We start from the raw sequence: 17319 nt of genomic DNA, 5'->3' as shown, positions 1-17319 counted from the left end.
AAAATTCCCAGAATGATCCTAAAACATTCCCGGAATTAGCACCGGATCCCCACAGGATTCATCGTTATCCCAAAAACTTCCCAGAATTATCCTAAAAAATTCCCAGAATTATCCTAAAAAATTCCCAGAATTAGCACCGGATCCCAACAGGATTCATCGTTCTCCGAAAAAATTCCCGGAATGATCCTAAAAAATTCCCGGAATTTTCACCGGATCCCAACAGGATTCATCGTTATCCCAAAAACTTCCCAGAACTATCCTAAAAAATTCCCGGAATTATCCTAAAAAATTCCCGAAATCAGCACCGGATCCCAACAGGATTCATCGTTATCCCAAAGAATTCCCGGAATGATCCTAAAAAATTCCCAGAATTATCCTAAAAAATGCCCGGAATTTTCACCGGATCCCAACAGGATTCATCGTTATCTGAAAAAATTCCCAGAATTATCCCATAAAATCCCCGGAATTTTCACCGCACCCCCACAGGATTCATCGTTATCCCAAAAAATTCCTGGAATGATCCTAAACAATTCCCGGAATTAGCACCAGATCCCAACAGGATTCATCGTTATCCCATAAAATCCCCGGAATTTTCACCACACCCCCACAGGATTCATCATTATCCCAAAAAATTCCCAGAATTATCCTATAAAATCCCCGGAATTAGCACCAGATCCCAACAGCATTCATCGTTCTCCGAAAAAATTCCCGGAATGATCCTAAAAAATTCCCAGAATGATCCTAAAACATTCCCGGAATTAGCACCGGATCCCCACAGGATTCATCGTTATCCCAAAAACTTCCCAGAATTATCCTAAAAAATTCCCAGAATTATCCTAAAAAATTCCCAGAATTAGCACCGGATCCCAACAGGATTCATCGTTCTCCGAAAAAGTTCCCGGAATGATCCTAAAAAATTCCCGGAATTAGCACCGCATCCCAACAGGATGCATCGTTATCCCAAAAAATTCCCGGAATTATCCTAAAAAAACCCCGGAATTAGCACCGGATCCCAACACGATTCATCGTTATCCGAAAAAATCTCCGGAATTAGCACCGGATCCCAACAGGATTCATCGCTATCCTAAACAATTCCCAGAATTATCCTAAAAAAATTCCCAGAATTATCCCAAAAAATCCCCACAATGATCCTAAAAAATTCCCAGAATTATCCTAAAAAATCCCCGGAATGATCCTAAAAAATCCCCGGAATTACCCTAAAAAATGCCCGGAATTAGCACCGCATCCCAACAGGATTCATCGTTATCCCAAAAAATTCCCGGAATTACCCTAAAAAATGCCCGGAATTATCCTAAAAAATCCCCGGAATGATCCTAAAAAATTCCCAGAATTATCCTAAAAAATTCCCGGAATTAGCAGCGGATCCCAACAGGATTCATCGCTGTCCTAAAAAATTCCCGGAATGATCCTAAAAAATTCCCAGAATTATCCTAAACAATTCCCAGAATTATCCTAAAAAATCCCCGGAATTATCCTAAAAAATTCCCGAAATCAGCACCGGATCCCAACAGGATTCATCGTTATCCCAAAAAATTCCCGGAATGATCCTAAAAAATTCCCAGAATTATCCCATAAAATCCCCGGAATTTTCACCGCACCCCCACAGGATTCATCGTTATCCCATAAAATTCCTGGAATGATCCTAAAAAATTCCCGGAATTAGCACCAGATCCCAACAGGATTCATCGTTATCCCAAAAAATTCCCAGAATTATCCTAAAAAATCCCCGGAATTTTCACCGCACCCCCACAGGATTCATCGTTATCCCAAAAAATTCCCGGAATTATCCTAAAAAATTCCCGGAATTATCCTAAAAAATTCCTGGAATTAGCACCGCATCCCAACAGGATTCATCGTTATCCCAAAAAATTCCCGGAATTATCCTAAAAAATTCCCAGAATTATCCTAAAACATCCCCGGAATTTTCACCGCACCCCCACAGGATTCATCATTATCCCAAAAAATCCCCAGAATTATCCCATAAAATCCCCGGAATTTTCACCGCACCCCCACAGGATTCATCATTATCCCAAAAAATTCCCAGAATTATCCCATAAAATCCCCGGAATTTTCACCGCACCCCCACAGGATTCATCGTTATCCCAAAAAATTCCTGGAATGATCCTAAACAATTCCCGGAATTAGCACCAGATCCCAACAGGATTCATCATTATCCCATAAAATCCCCGGAATTTTCACCACACCCCCACAGGATTCATCATTATCCCAAAAAATCCCCGGAATTATCCCAAAAAATCCCCGGAATTTTCACCGCATCCCCATAGGATGCATCGTTATCCCAAAAAATTCCCAGAATTATCCTAAAAAATTCCCGGAATTATCCTAAAACATTCCCGGAATGATCCTAAACAATTCCTGGAATTAGCACTGGATCCCAACAGGATTCAGGGATATCCTAAAAAATTCCTGGAATTATCCCAAAAAATTCCCGAAATCAGCACCGCATCCCAACAGGATTCATCGTTATCCCAAAAAATTCCCGGAATGATCCTAAAAAATTCCCGGAATTATCCTAAAAAATTCCTGGAATTAGCACCAGATCCCAACAGGATTCATCGTTCTCCCAAAAAATGCCCGGAATTACCCTAAAAAATGCCCGGAATTATCCTAAAAAATGCCCGGAATGATCCTAAAAAATTCCCAGAATTATCCTAAAAAATGCCTGGAATTTTCACCGGATCCCAACAGGATTCATCGTCATCCTAAAAAATTCCTGGAATGATCCCAAAAAATTCCTGGAATGATCCTAAAAAATCCCCGGAATTTTCACCGGATCCCAACAGGATTCATCGTTATCCCAAAAAATTCCCGGAATGATCCTAAAAAATTCCCAGAATTATCCCATAAAATCCCCGGAATTTTCACCGCATCCCCGCAGGATTCATCGTTATCCCATAAAATCCCCGGAATTACCCTAAAAAATGCCCGGAATTAGCACCGCATCCCAACAGGATTCAGGGATATCCTAAAACATCCCCGGAATTTTCACCGCACCCCCCACAGGATTCATCGTTATCCCAAAAAATTCCCAGAATTATCCCATAAAATCCCCGGAATTTTCACCGCACCCCCACAGGATTCATCGTTATCCCATAAAATCCCCGGAATTATCCTAAAAAATCCCCGGAATTTTCACCGCACCCCCACAGGATCCATCGTTATCCCAAAAAATTCCCAGAATTATCCCATAAAATCCCCGGAATTTTCACCGCATCCCCACAGGATTCATCATTATCCCAAAAAATTCCCGGAATGATCCTAAAAAATTCCCAGAATTATCCCATAAAATCCCCGGAATTTTCACCGCACCCCCACAGGATTCATCGTTATCCCAAAAAATTCCTGGAATGATCCTAAAAATTTCCCGGAATTAGCACCAGATCCCAACAGGATTCATCGTTATCCCAAAAACTTCCCAGAATTATCCTAAACAATTCCCGAAATCAGCACCGGATCCCAACAGGATTCATCGTTATCCCAAAGAATTCCCGGAATGATCCTAAAAAATTCCCAGAATTATCCTAAAAAATGCCCGGAATTTTCACCGGATCCCAACAGGATTCATCGCTATCCTAAAAAATTCCCGGAATTATCCTAAAAAATTCCCAGAATTATCCTAAAACATTCCCGGAATTAGCACCGGATCCCAACAGGATTCAGGGATATCCTAAAAAATTCCTGGAATTATCCCAAAAAATTCCCGAAATCAGCACCGCATCCCAACAGGATTCATCGTTATCCCAAAAAATGCCCGGAATTATCCTAAAAAAACCCCGGAATTAGCACCGCATCCCAACAGGATTCATCATTATGCCATAAAATTCCCGGAATTATCCTAAAAAATTCCGGGAATTAGCACCGCATCCCAACAGGATGCATTGTTATCCTAAAAAATTCCTGGAATTATCCTAAAAAATTCCCGGAATTAGCACCGGATCCCAACAGGATTCATCGTTATCCCAAAAAATTCCCGGAATTATCCTAAAAAATGCCCGGAATTTTCACCGGATCCCCACAGGATTCATCGTTATCCTAAAAAATTCCTGGAATTATCCTAAAAAATTCCGGGAATTAGCACCGCATCCCAACAGGATTCATCGTTATCCCAAAAAATTCCCAGAATGATCCTAAAAAATCCCCGGAATTTTCACCGCACCCCCACAGGATTCATCGTTATCCCAAAGAATTCCCAGAATGACCCTAAACAATGCCCGGAATTAGCACCGGATCCCAACAGGATTCATCGTTCTCCGAAAAAATTCCCGGAATTATCCTAAAAAATTCCCAGAATGATCCTAAAACATTCCCGGAATTAGCACCGCATCCCAACAGGATTCATCGTTATCCCAAAAAATCCCCGGAATTATCCTAAAAAATTCCCAGAATTATCCCATAAAATCCCCGGAATTTTCACCGCACCCCCACAGGATTCATCGTTATCCCATAAAATTCCCAGAATGATCCTAAAAAATGCCCGGAATTTTCACCGCACCCCCACAGGATTCATCGTTATCCCAAAAAATTCCCGGAATTATCCTAAAAAATTCTCGGAATTATCCTAAAAAATTCCTGGAATTAGCACCGCATCCCAACAGGATTCATCGTTATCTGAAAAAATTCCCGGAATTATCCTAAAAAATTCCCAGAATTATCCTAAAACATTCCCGGAATTAGCACCGGATCCCAACAGGATTCAGGGATATCCTAAACAATTCCCGGAATTATCCTAAAAAATCCCCAGAATGATCCTAAAAAATCCCCGGAATTACCCTAAAAAATCCCCGGAATTAGCACCGCATCCCAACAGGATTCAAGGATATCCTAAAACATCCCCGGAATTTTCACCGCACCCCCACAGGATTCATCGTTATCCCAAAGAATTCCCAGAATGATCCTAAAAAGTGCCCGGAATTATCCTAAAAAATCCCCAGAATGATCCTAAAAAATCCCCGGAATTACCCTAAAAAATCCCCGGAATTTTCACCGCACCCCCACAGGATTCATCGTTATCCCAAAAAATCCCTGGAATGATCCTAAAAAATTCCCAGAATTAGCTCCAGATCCCAACAGGATTCATCGTTATCCCAAAAAATTCCCAGAATTATCCCATAAAATCCCCGGAATTTTCACCGCACCCCCACAGGATCCATCGTTATCCCAAAAAATCCCCAGAATTATCCCATAAAATCCCCGGAATTTTCACCGCATCCCCACAGGATTCATCATTATCCCAAAAAATCCCCGGAATTATCCCAAAAAATCCCCGGAATTTTCACCGCACCCCCACAGGATTCATCGTTATCCCAAAGAATTCCCAGAATGATCCTAAAAAGTGCCCGGAATTATCCTAAAAAATCCCCGGAATTACCCTAAAAAATCCCCGGAATTAGCACCGCACCCCCACAGGATTCATCATTATCCCAAAAAAATCCCAGAATTATCCCATAAAATCCCCGGAATTTTCACCGCACCCCCACAGGATCCATCGTTATCCCAAAAAATTCCCGGAATTATCCTAAAAAAACCCCGGAATTAGCACCGGATCCCAACACGATTCATCGTTATCCGAAAAAATCTCCGGAATTAGCACCGGATCCCAACAGGATTCATCGCTATCCTAAACAATTCCCAGAATTATCCTAAAAAAATTCCCAGAATTATCCCAAAAAATCCCCAGAATGATCCTAAAAAATTCCCAGAATTATCCTAAAAAATCCCCAGAATGATCCTAAAAAATCCCCGGAATTTTCACCGCACCCCCACAGGATTCATCGTTATCCCAAAAAATTCCCAGAATGATCCTAAAAAATCCCCGGAATTTTCACCGCACCCCCACAGGATTCATCATTCTCCCAAAAAATTCCCGGAATGATCCTAAAAAATCCCCGGAATTACCCTAAAAAATCCCCGGAATGATCCTAAAAAATTCCCGGAATTATCCTAAAACTTTCCTGGAATTAGCACCGGATCCCAACAGGATTCATCATTATCCCAAAGAATTCCTGGAATGATCCTAAAACATCCCCGGAATTTTCACCACACCCCCACAGGATTCATCATTCTCCCAAAAAATTCCCGGAATGATCCTAAAAAATCCCCGGAATTATCCTAAAGAATCCCCAGAATTATCCCATAAATCCCCGGAATTTTCACCGCACCCCCACAGGATTCATCATTCTCCCAAAAAATTCCCAGAATTATCCCATAAAATCCCCGGAATTTCCACCGCACCCCCACAGGATCCATCCTTATCCCATAAAATTCCCCAACCCCCCCTCCCCATTATCCCACCTCATCCCACCTCCCCTCCCTCACCTTTCCCCAACCCCTCCCCCAATTCCCTCCAGCACTCCCCGCACAACCCCAAACTCTCCAAATTCTCCTCCCCCCTCCGGAAAACCGGGAAAACCCTTTCCGGGAAGGGCGGGAATTCCCGTTTTTTTTTGTTTTCCCGCCCGCTCCGTACCCGTGTAGCCGATCTTCTCGAAGCTGAGCAGGCTGAAGATGCTGTTGTAGAGCTGCATCTCCTTCTTGCGCGTTTGGTCCATCTCGTCCAGGATGTCCATGAGCTCGTTGCCGGTTTTCGTGGGATGCGTGCACTCGGATTCGTGCACGGAGAGCTCGTGGAAAGGGCCCTGCCAGGGGCAGCCGATGCGTTTGTACTTGCACTGCGTCACCCTGCGGGGAAATGCGGGAAATGAGGTGGGGGAGAGGGAAAAACAACCAAAAAAAAAAAGAGGGAAGAGCCGGAGCGTTGGGATGGGATGGGGGAATTGATGGGGGAGAGGAGGGTGGGGAGAAAGGAGGGGAAAGGGGAGAGAGGGAAATGTGGGGGAAAGTGGGGGAAAATAGGGAAAAGGAGAGTGGGAAATTGGGGAGGGAGGGGGGAAGCAGAGTGGGACAAGGTGGGGAAAATCTGGGAAAAATCCGGGAAAAGGAGAGTGGGAAATGTGGGGAAAATGTGGGAAAAATAGGGAAAAGGAGATTGGGAAATGTGGGAGGGAGGGGGGAAGCAGAGAGGGAAAAATCCAGGAAAAATGGGGAAAAGCAGAGAGGGAAATGTGGGAAAAATCCAGGAAAAGGAGATTGGGAAATGTGGGAGAAAAGAGGGAAAGCAGAGTGGGAAAGGTGGGAAAAATGTGGGAAAAACAGGGAAAAGGAGATTGGGAAATCGGGGAGGGAGGGGGGAAGCAGAGTGGGAAAGGTGGGGAAAATCTGGGAAAAGGAGAGTGGGAAATGTGGGAAAAATGGGGAAAGCAGAGTGGGAAATGTGGGAAAAATCAGGGAAAAATCTGGGAAAAGGAGAGTGGGAAATGTGGGAGAAAAGGGGGAAAGCAGAGTGGGAAATGTGGGGAAAATCCGGGAAAAATCCAGGAAAAATAGGGAAAAGGAGATTGGGAAATGTGGGAGGAAGGGGGAAAGCAGAGTGGGAAATGTGGGGAAAATCTGGGGAAAAGCAGAGTGGGAAATGTGGGAAAAATGGGGAAAAGTAGAGAGGGAAAGGTGGGGAAAATCTGGGAAAAATCCGGGAAAAGGAGAGTGGGAAATGTGGGAGAAAAGAGGGAAAGCAGAGTGGGAAATGTGGGAAAAATGTGGGAAAAACAGGGAAAAGCAGAGAGGGAAATGTGGGAAAAATCCGGGAAAAGGAGATTGGGAAATGTGGGAGAAAAGGGGGAAAGCAGAGAGGGAAATGTGGGGGGGAAGTGGGGAAAATCTGGGGAAAGGAGATTGGGAAATCGGGGAGGGAGGGGGGAAGCAGAGAGGGAAAAACCTGGGAAAAATGGGGAAAAGCAGAGAGGGAAATGTGGGAAAAATCCGGGAAAAATCCGGGAAAAGGAGAGTGGGAAATCTGGGAGAAAAGGGGGAAAGGGGAGAGGGAAATGTGGGAAAAATGGGGAAAAGCAGAGAGGGAAATGTGGGAAAAATCCAGGAAAAATCTGGGAAAAGCAGAGTGGGAAATCGGGGAAGGAGGGGGGAAGCAGAGTGGGAAAGGTGGGGAAAATCTGGGGAAAATCTGGGAAAAGTAGGGAAAAGGAGATTGGGAAATGTGGGAGAAAAGGGGGAAAGCAGAGTGGGAAATGTGGGGGGAAAGTGGGGAAAATCTGGGGAAAGGAGAGTGGGAAATTGGGGAGGGAGGGGGGAAGCAGAGTGGGAAAGGTGGGAAAAATCAGGGAAAAATCCGGGAAACGCAGAGAGGGAAAGGTGGGAAAAATCCGGGAAAAGGAGATTGGGAAATCTGGGAGGAAGGGGGAAAGCAGAGAGGGAAATGTGGGAAAAATGTGGGAAAAATCAGGGAAAAGGAGAGTGGGAAATCGGGGAGGGAGGGGGGAAAGCAGAGAGGGAAAAACCTGGGAAAAATGGGGAAAAGCAGAGAGGGAAATGTGGGAAAAATCCGGGAAAAATCCGGGAAAAGGAGAGTGGGAAATGTGGGAGGAAAGGGGGAAAGCAGAGTGGGAAATGTGGGAAAAATGGGGAAAAGCAGAGAGGGAAATGTGGGAAAAATCAGGGGAAAATCTGGGAAAAATATGGAAAAGGAGATTGGGAAATCTGGGAGAAAAGGGGGAAAGCAGAGAGGGAAATGTGGGAAAAATGGGGAAAAATATAGAAAAGGAGACTGGGAAATCTGGGAGAAAAGAGGGAAATTGGAGTGGGAAAGTTTGGGAAAAATGGGGAAAAGCAGAGAGGGAAATGTGGGAAAAATCAGGGGAAAATCCGGGAAAAGGAGATTGGGAAATCGGGGAGGAAAGAGGGAAAGCAGAGTGGGGAATGTGGGAAAAATGTGGGAAAAACAGGGAAAAGGAGATTGGGAAATCTGGGAGAAAAGGGGGAAAGCAGAGTGGGAAAGGTGGGAGAAAAGAGGGAAAGCAGAGAGGGAAATGTGGGAAAAAGGTGGGAAAAACAGGGAAAAGGAGATTGGGAAATCGGGGAGGGAGGGGGGAAGCAGAGAGGGAAAAATCCAGGAAAAATGGGGAAAAGCAGAGAGGAAAATGTGGGAAAAATCAGGGAAAAATCTGGGAAAAGGAGAGTGGGAAATCTGGGAGAAAACGGGGAAAGCAGAGTGGGAAATGTGGGAAAAATGTGGGAAAAATCTGGAAAAGGAGCTTGGAAAATCTGGGAGGAAAGCAGGAAAGCAGAGTGGGAAATTTGGGGAAAATGGGGAAAATTTGGGAGAAATTTGGGAAGAACAGATTGGAAAACCTGAGAGAAAAGTGGGAAAGCAGAGTGGGAAATGTGGGGAAAATCCAGGAAAAATCTGGAAAAAAGATGGGAAAATCGGGGAGAAAAGCGGGGAAGCAGAGTGGGAAATTTTGGGAGAGAATTGGAAAAGCAGAGAAGGAAATGTGGGAGAGAAATTGGGGAAAATTTGGGAGGAAAGTGGGAAATGAGAGAGGGAAATTTGGGAGAGAAATGGGGAAAAGCAGAGAGGGAAATGTGGGAAAAATCTGGGAAAAATCTGGAAAACAAGATTGGAAAATCTGGGAGAAAAGGGGGAAAGGGAAGTGGGAAATTTGGGAAAAATCTGGGAAAAATCTGGGAAAGATATGGAAAAAAGAGATTGGAAAATCTGGGAGGAAAGAGGGAAAGCAGAGTGGGAAATGTGGGAGAGAAGTGAAAAAGCAGAGTGGGAAATTTGGGAAAAATGGGGAAAAGCAGAGAGGGAAATGTGGGAAAAATCCGGGAAAAATCTGGAAAAGGAGCTTGGAAAATCTGGGAGGAAGGGGGAAAGCAGAAAGGGAAATTTGGGGAAAATGGGGAAAATTTGGGAGAAATTTGGGAAGAACAGATTGGAAAACCTGAGAGAAAAGTGGGAAAGCAGAGAGGGAAATGTGGGGGAAATCCAGGAAAAATCTGGAAAAAAGATGGGAAAATCGGGGAGAAAAGCGGGGAAGCAGAGTGGGAAATTTGGGAAAAATCCAGGAAAAATATAGAAAAGGAGATTGGAAAATCTGGGAGGAAACCAGGAAAGCAGAGTGGGAAATTTGGGAAAAATCTGGGAAAAATCTGGAAAAAAGATGGGAAAATTGGGGAGAAAAGCGGGAAAGCAGAGTGGGAAATTTGGGAAAAATCTGGGAAAAATCTGGAAAAAAGATGGGAAAATCGGGGAGGAAAGCGGGGAAGCAGAGTGGGAAATTTTGGGAGAGAATTGGAAAAGCAGAGAAGGAAATGTGGGAGAGAAATTGGGGAAAATCTGGGAGGAAAGTGGGAAATGAGAGAGGGAAATTTGGGAGAGAAATGGGGAAAAGCAGAGAGGGAAATGTGGGAAAAATCTGGGAAAAATCTGGAAAACAAGATTGGAAAATCTGGGAGAAAAGGGGGAAAGGGAAGTGGGAAATTTGGGAAAAATCTGGGAAAAATCTGGGAAAGATATGGAAAAAAGAGATTGGAAAATCTGGGAGGAAAGAGGGAAAGCAGAGTGGGAAATGTGGGAGAGAAGTGAAAAAGCAGAGTGGGAAATTTGGGAAAAATGGGGAAAAGCAGAGAGGGAAATGTGGGAAAAATCCGGGAAAAATCTGGAAAAGGAGCTTGGAAAATCTGGGAGGAAAGCAGGAAAGCAGAGTGGGAAATTTGGGGAAAATGGGGAAAATTTGGGAGAAATTTGGGAAGAACAGATAGGAAAACCTGAGAGAAAAGTGGGAAAGCAGAGTGGGAAATGTGGGGAAAATCCAGGAAAAATATGGAAAAAAGATGGGAAAATCGGGGAGAAAAGCGGGAAAGCAGAGTGGGAAATTTGGGAAAAATCCAGGAAAAATCTGGAAAAAAGATGGGAAAATCGGGGAGAAAAGCGGGGAAGCAGAGTGGGAAATTTGGGAAAAATCTGGGAAAAATCTGGGAAAAATCTGGAAAAAAGATGGGAAAATCGGGGAGGAAAGCGGGAAAGCAGAGTGGGAAATTTTGGGAGAGAATTGGAAAAGCAGAGAAGGAAATGTGGGAGAGAAATTGGGGAAAATTTGGGAGAGAGGTGGAAAACGAGGCTGGGCAATCCGGGAAAAGCAGAGTGGGAAAAGCGGGAGAGGCGTGGGAAAAGCACAACCCCTCCAAACGCCCCCGGGATGAATCCCAGCCCAAAAAACCAAGCAGAATTCCATCAAAACCACCCCAAAACCTCCCGAAATCCCAAAAATTTGCCCCAAAACCCATCGAGGATTGATGGCAGCCCTCACCTATCCTGGCATTCCTCCTGCTGGGGCCGATCCAGGAGGGATTTGGGGAACTTTTAGGCACAAAACCTGCCCGAAATCCTCCAAAACTACCCCAAAACCCCTCTAAATCTCCCCAAACCCATCCCAAATCCCCAAAAAAACATCCCAAATCCCACCGAACCCATCCCAAATCCCAAAAAAAAATCCCAAATCCCACCGAACCCATCCCAAATCCCACCAAACCCATCCCAAATCCCAAAAAAACCATCCCAAATCTCCCCAAACCCATCCCAAATCCCACCAAACCCATCCCAAATCCCAAAAACCTCATCCCAAATCCCACCAAATCCATCCCAAATCCCAAAAAACCCATCCCAAATCCCAAAAACCCCATCCCAAATCCCAAAAACCCCATCCCAAATCCCAAAAAACCCATCCCAAATCCCAAAAACCTCATCCCAAATCCCACCAAAGCCATCCCAAATCCCACCAAAGCCATCCCAAATCCCAAAAACCTCATCCCAAATCCCAAAAACCTCATCCCAAATCCCACCAAACCCATCCCAAATCCCATCCAGGATCGCTCCCAGCCCTCACCTATCCTGGCACTGCTCCTTTTGGGAACTTCTAAGCACCAAACCAGCCCCAAATCCCCAAAAACCACCCCAAAACCCTCCCGAAATCCCAAGAAATCCCAATAAAACCCCTCCAGGATCACTCCCACCCCTCACCTATCCTGGCACTCCTCCTGCTGGTGCCAACCCAGGATGGATTTTGAGAATGTTTGGGTGCAGAATCATCCAGAAATCCCCAAAACCACCCCAAACCCATCCCAAATCCCACCAAACCCATCCCAAAACCCCTCCAGGATCGCTCCCACCCCTCACCTATCCTGGCACTCCTCCTGCTGGTGCCAATCCAGGATGGATTTGGGGAATGTTTAGGTGCACAAATCCCCAAAAACCACCCCAAAACCTCCCGAAATCCCAAGAAATCCCCCCAAAACCCCTCCAGGATCGCTCCCAGCCCTCACCTATCCTGGCACTCCTCCTGCTGGTGCCAACCCAGGATGGATTTGGGGAATGTTTAGGTGCAGAATCATCCAGAAATGCCCTGAAACCACCCCAAAACCTCCCGAAATCCCAAGAAATCCCCCCAAAACCCCTCCAGGATCACTCCCACTCCTCACCTATCCTGGCACTCCTCCTGCTGGTGCCAACCCAGGATGGATTTGGGGAATGTTTAGGTGCACAAATCCCCAAAAACCACCCCAAAACCTCCCGAAATCCCAAGAAATCCCAATAAAACCCCTCCAGGATCACTCCCACTCCTCACCTATCCTGGCACTCCTCCTGCTGGTGCCAATCCAGGATGGATTTGGGGAACTTTTAACCACAAAACCACCCCAAAACCCCTCCAAATCCCAAGAAATCCCCCCAAAACCCCTCCAGGATCACTCCCAGCCCTCACCTATCCTGGCACTCCTCCTGCTGGTGCCAACCCAGGATGGATTTCAGGCATTTTTGGGTGCAGAATCATCCAGAAATCCCCAAAAACCACCCCAAAACCCCCTCCAGGATCCCTCCCACCCCTCACCTATCCTGGCACTCCTCCTTCTGGTGCCAATCCAGGATGGATTTGGGGAATGTTTAGGTGCACAAATCCCCAAAAACCACCCCAAAACCTCCCGAAATCCCAAGAAATCCCCCCAAAACCCCTCCAGGATCACTCCCACCCCTCACCTATCCTGGCACTCCTCCTGCTGGTGCCAACCCAGGATGGATTTTGAGAATGTTTGGACGCAGAATCATCCAGAAATCCCCAAAACCACCCCAAACCCATCCCAAATCCCACTGGGATCACTCCCACCCCTCACCTATCCTGGCACTCCTCCTGCTGGTGCCAACCCAGGATGGATTTCAGGCATTTTTGGCTGCACAAATCCCCAAAAACCACCCCAAAACCCCCTCCAGGATCGCTCCCAGCCCTCACCTATCCTGGCACTCCTCCTGCTGGTGCCAATCCAGGATGGATTTGGGGAATGTTTAGGTGCAGAATCATCCAGAAATCCCCAAAAACCACCCCAAACCCATCCCAAAACCCCTCCAGGACGGCTGCCACCCCTCACCTATCCTGGCACTCCTCCTGCTGGTGCCAATCCAGGATGGATTTCAGGCATTTTTGGGTGCAGAATCATCCAGAAATGCCCTGAAACCACCCCAAACCCTCCCGAAATCCCAAGAAATCCCCCCAAAACCCCTCCAGGATCACTCCCACCCCTCACCTATCCTGGCACTCCTCCTGCTGGTGCCAATCCAGGATGGATTTGGGGAATGTTTAGGTGCAGAATCATCCAGAAATCCCCAAAAACCACCCCAAACCCTCCCGAAATCCCAAGAAATCCCAATAAAACCCCTCCAGGACCGATCCCACTCCTCACCTATCCTGGCACTCCTCCTGCTGGTGCCAATCCAGGATGGATTTGGGGAATGTTTAGGTGCAGAATCATCCAGAAATCCCCAAAAACCACCCCAAACCCATCCCAAATCCCTCCAGGATCACTCCCAGCCCTCACCTATCCTGGCACTCCTCCTGCTGGTGCCAACCCAGGATGGATTTGGGGAACTTTTAACCACAAAACCACCCCAAACCCATCCCAAATCCCACCAAACCCATCCCAAAACCCCTCCAGGATCACTCCCAGCCCTCACCTATCCTGGCACTCCTCCTGCTGGTGCCAACCCAGGATGGATTTCAGGTATTTTTGGCTGCACAAATCCCCAAAACCCACCCCAAAACCCCCTCCAGGATCGCTCCCAGCCCTCACCTATCCTGGCACTCCTCCTTCTGGTGCCTCTCGAGCAGCGACCGCGGGAACTGGCGGGCGCAGAAGCCGCACTCGGCCGGCAGCTCGCTGACCGCCTTCTCCACGGCCAGGTTGCGGCAGCAGAGGCTCTTGGAGATCTCGCAGCGGCAGTTGGGGCACGTGGCCTGCTCCTCCTTGAGCCGCGAGTCCGCCAGCAGGTGGATGAAGCAGCCGGCGCACATCAGGTGCCCGTTGGTGCACTGCGGAAAAGGGGAGAGGATCGGGACAAAGGCTCCCAAAAAATCCCCAATTTCCATCATTTCCCATCATTTCCCCTCATTTCCCAGCCCGGCCGGCGCACATCAGGTGCCCGTTGGTGCACTGCGGATAAGGGGGCAGGATCGGGACAAGGGCTCCCAAAAAATCCCCAATTTTCATCATTTCCCATCATTTCCCTATTTCATTCACTCCCATTTTCCCATTATTTTTCCCCAATTTTCTTCATTTCCCCTCATTTCCCATCATTCCCCCATTTGATTCACTCCCATTTCCCCATTATTTTTCCCCAATTTTCATCATTTCCCCTCATTTCCCCTCATTTCCCAGCCCAGCCGGCGCACATCAGGTGCCCCTTGGTGCACTCCGGATAAGGGGAGAGGATCGGGACAAGGGCTCCCAAAAAATCCCCAATTTCCATCATTTCCCCTCATTTCCCAGCCCGGCCGGCGCACATCAGGTGCCCGTTGGTGCACTGCAGACAAGGGGAGAGGATCGGGACAAGGGCTCCCAAAAAATCCCCAATTTCCATCATTTCCCCTCATTTCCCAGCCCAGCTGGCGCACATCAGGTGCCCGTTGGTGCACTGCGGATAAGGGGAGAGGATCGGGACAAAGGCTCCCAAAAAATCCCCAATTTCCATCATTTCCCATCATTTCCCCTCATTTCCCAGCCCGGCCGGCGCACATCAGGTGCCCGTTGGTGCACTGCGGATAAGGGGGCAGGATCGGGACAAAGGCTCCCAAAAAATCCCCAATTTCCATCATTTCCCATCATTTTTCCATCCCATTTATTGCCATTTTTCCATCTTTTTTATTGCCCTTTTTCCCGATTATTTATCCCTAATTTTCCTGATTTATTCTCATTTCCCTTTTCATTCACTCCCATTTCCCCCCTTATTTATTAACATTTTCCCCATTATTGATCCCTCATTTTCCTCATTTCCCATCATTTCCCCATTTCATTCACTCCCATTTCCCCATTATTTTTCCCCAATTTTCATCAATTCCCCTCATTTCCCATCATTTCCCCATTTGATTCACTCCCATTTCCCCATTATTTTTCCCCAATTTCCCTCATTTCCCATCATTTCCCCATTTGATTCACTCCCATTTCCCCATTATTTTTCCCCAATTTTCATCATTTCCCCTCATTTCCCATCATTTCCCCATTTGATTCACTCCCATTTCCCCATTATTTTTCCCCAATTTTCATCATTTCCCCTCATTTCCCATCATTTCCCAGCCCGGCCGGCGCACATCAGGTGCCCCTTGGTGCACTGCGGACAAGGGGAGAGGATCGGGACAAAGGCTCCCAAAAAATCCCCAATTTTCATCATTTCCCATCATTTCCCCTCATTTCCCATCATTTCCCCATTTCATTCACTCCCATTTCCCCATTATTTTTCCCCAATTTTCATCATTTCCCCTCATTTCCCATCATTTCCCCATTTGATTCACTCCCATTTCCCCATTATTTTTCCCCAATTTCCATCATTTCCCATCATTTTTCCATCCCATTTATTGCCATTTTTCCATCTTTTTTATTGCCCTTTTTCCCTATTATTTATCCCAAATATTCCTCATTTATCATCATTTTCCCATCCCATTTATTGCCATTTTTCCATCTTTTTTATTGCCCTTTTTCCCGATTATTTATCCCTAATTTTCCTGATTTATCCTCATTTTTCCCTATTACTCACTCCCATTTTCCCACCTCATTTATTAACATTTTCCCCCATTATTGATCCCTCATTTTCCTCATTTCCCATCATTTCCCCATTTGATTCAACTCCCATTTCCCCATTATTTTTCCCCAATTTCCCTCATTTCCCATCATTTTTCCATCCCATTTATTGCCATTTTTCCACATTTTTATTCCCCTTTTCCCCTATTATTTATCCCGAATATTCCTCATTTATCGGTATTTTCCCATCCCATTTATTGCCATTTTTCCATATTTTTAGTTCCCTTTTTCCCCGATTATTTATCCCAAATATTCCTAATTTATCCTCATTTTCCCTATTACTCACTCCCATTTTTCCACCTCATTTCTTAATATTTTCCCCCATTATTGATCCCTCATTTTCCTCATTTCCCATCATTTCCCCATTTCATTTACTCCCATTTCCCCATTATTTTTCCCCAATTTCCCTCATTTCCCATCATTTCCCCATTTGATTCACTCCCATTTCCCCATTATTTTTCCCCAATTTTCATCATTTCCCCTCATTTCCCCTCATTCCCCCATTTGATTCACTCCCATTTCCCCATTATTTTTCCCCAATTTCCAGCATTTCCCCTCATTTCCCAGCCCGGCCGGCGCACATCAGGTGCCCGTTGGTGCACTGCGGATAAGGGGAGAGGATCGGGACAAGGGCTCCCAAAAAATCCCCAATTTTCATCATTTCCCATCATTTCCCCTCATTTCCCATCATTTCCCCATTTCATTCACTCCCATTTCCCCATTATTTTTCCCCAATTTTCATCATTTCCCCTCATTTCCCATCATTTCCCCATTTGATTCACTCCCATTTCCCCATTATTTTTCCCCAATTTCCCTCATTTCCCATCATTTCCACTTTTATTCACTCCCATTTTCCCACCTTATTTATTAATAGTTTTCCCTATTATTTAGTCCTAATTTTCCTCATTTAGCATTATTTTCCCATCTTATTCACTCCCATTTTCCCTAATTATTTATTAATATTTTCCCAATTATTTTTCCCCAATTTCCATCATTTCCCATCATTTTCCCATCCCATTTATTGCCATTTTTCCATCTTTTTTATTGCCCTTTTTCCCTATTATTTATCCCGAATATTCCTCATTTATCGGTATTTTCCCATCCCATTTATTGCCATTTTTCCATATTTTTATTGCCCTTTTCCCCGATTATTTATTCCTAATATTCCTCATTTATCCTCATTTTCACCCCTTATTTATTAACATTTCCCCCATTATTGATCCCTCATTTTCCTCATTTCCCATCATTTCCCCATTTCATTCACTCCCATTTCCCCATTATTTTTCCCCAATTTCCCTCATTTCCCAT

General features: G+C 45.6%; 1 protein-coding gene across 1 annotated transcript in view; it reads right to left on the bottom strand.

The window, feature by feature from the left end:
* Positions 1-17319, bottom strand: part of LOC309583430 (zinc finger TRAF-type-containing protein 1-A-like) — a 41656-nt gene that overhangs the window by 3346 nt on the left and 20991 nt on the right. Inside the window, exons 2-3 of the mRNA XM_082299101.1 lie at positions 14011-14249; positions 6509-6720 (exon numbers count right to left, since the gene is read on the bottom strand). Of these exons, the coding sequence (XP_082155227.1) occupies positions 6509-6720; positions 14011-14249 (451 nt within the window). The remainder of the gene's footprint in view (positions 1-6508; positions 6721-14010; positions 14250-17319) is intronic.

Source organism: Coloeus monedula, assembly GCF_965178545.1.
Source record: "Coloeus monedula genome assembly, chromosome: 1".
NCBI classification, from domain to species: Eukaryota; Metazoa; Chordata; class Aves; order Passeriformes; family Corvidae; genus Coloeus; species Coloeus monedula.
The sequence above is the reverse complement of the archived record's forward strand: the minus strand, read 5'-3'. Positions and strand labels throughout refer to the sequence as shown.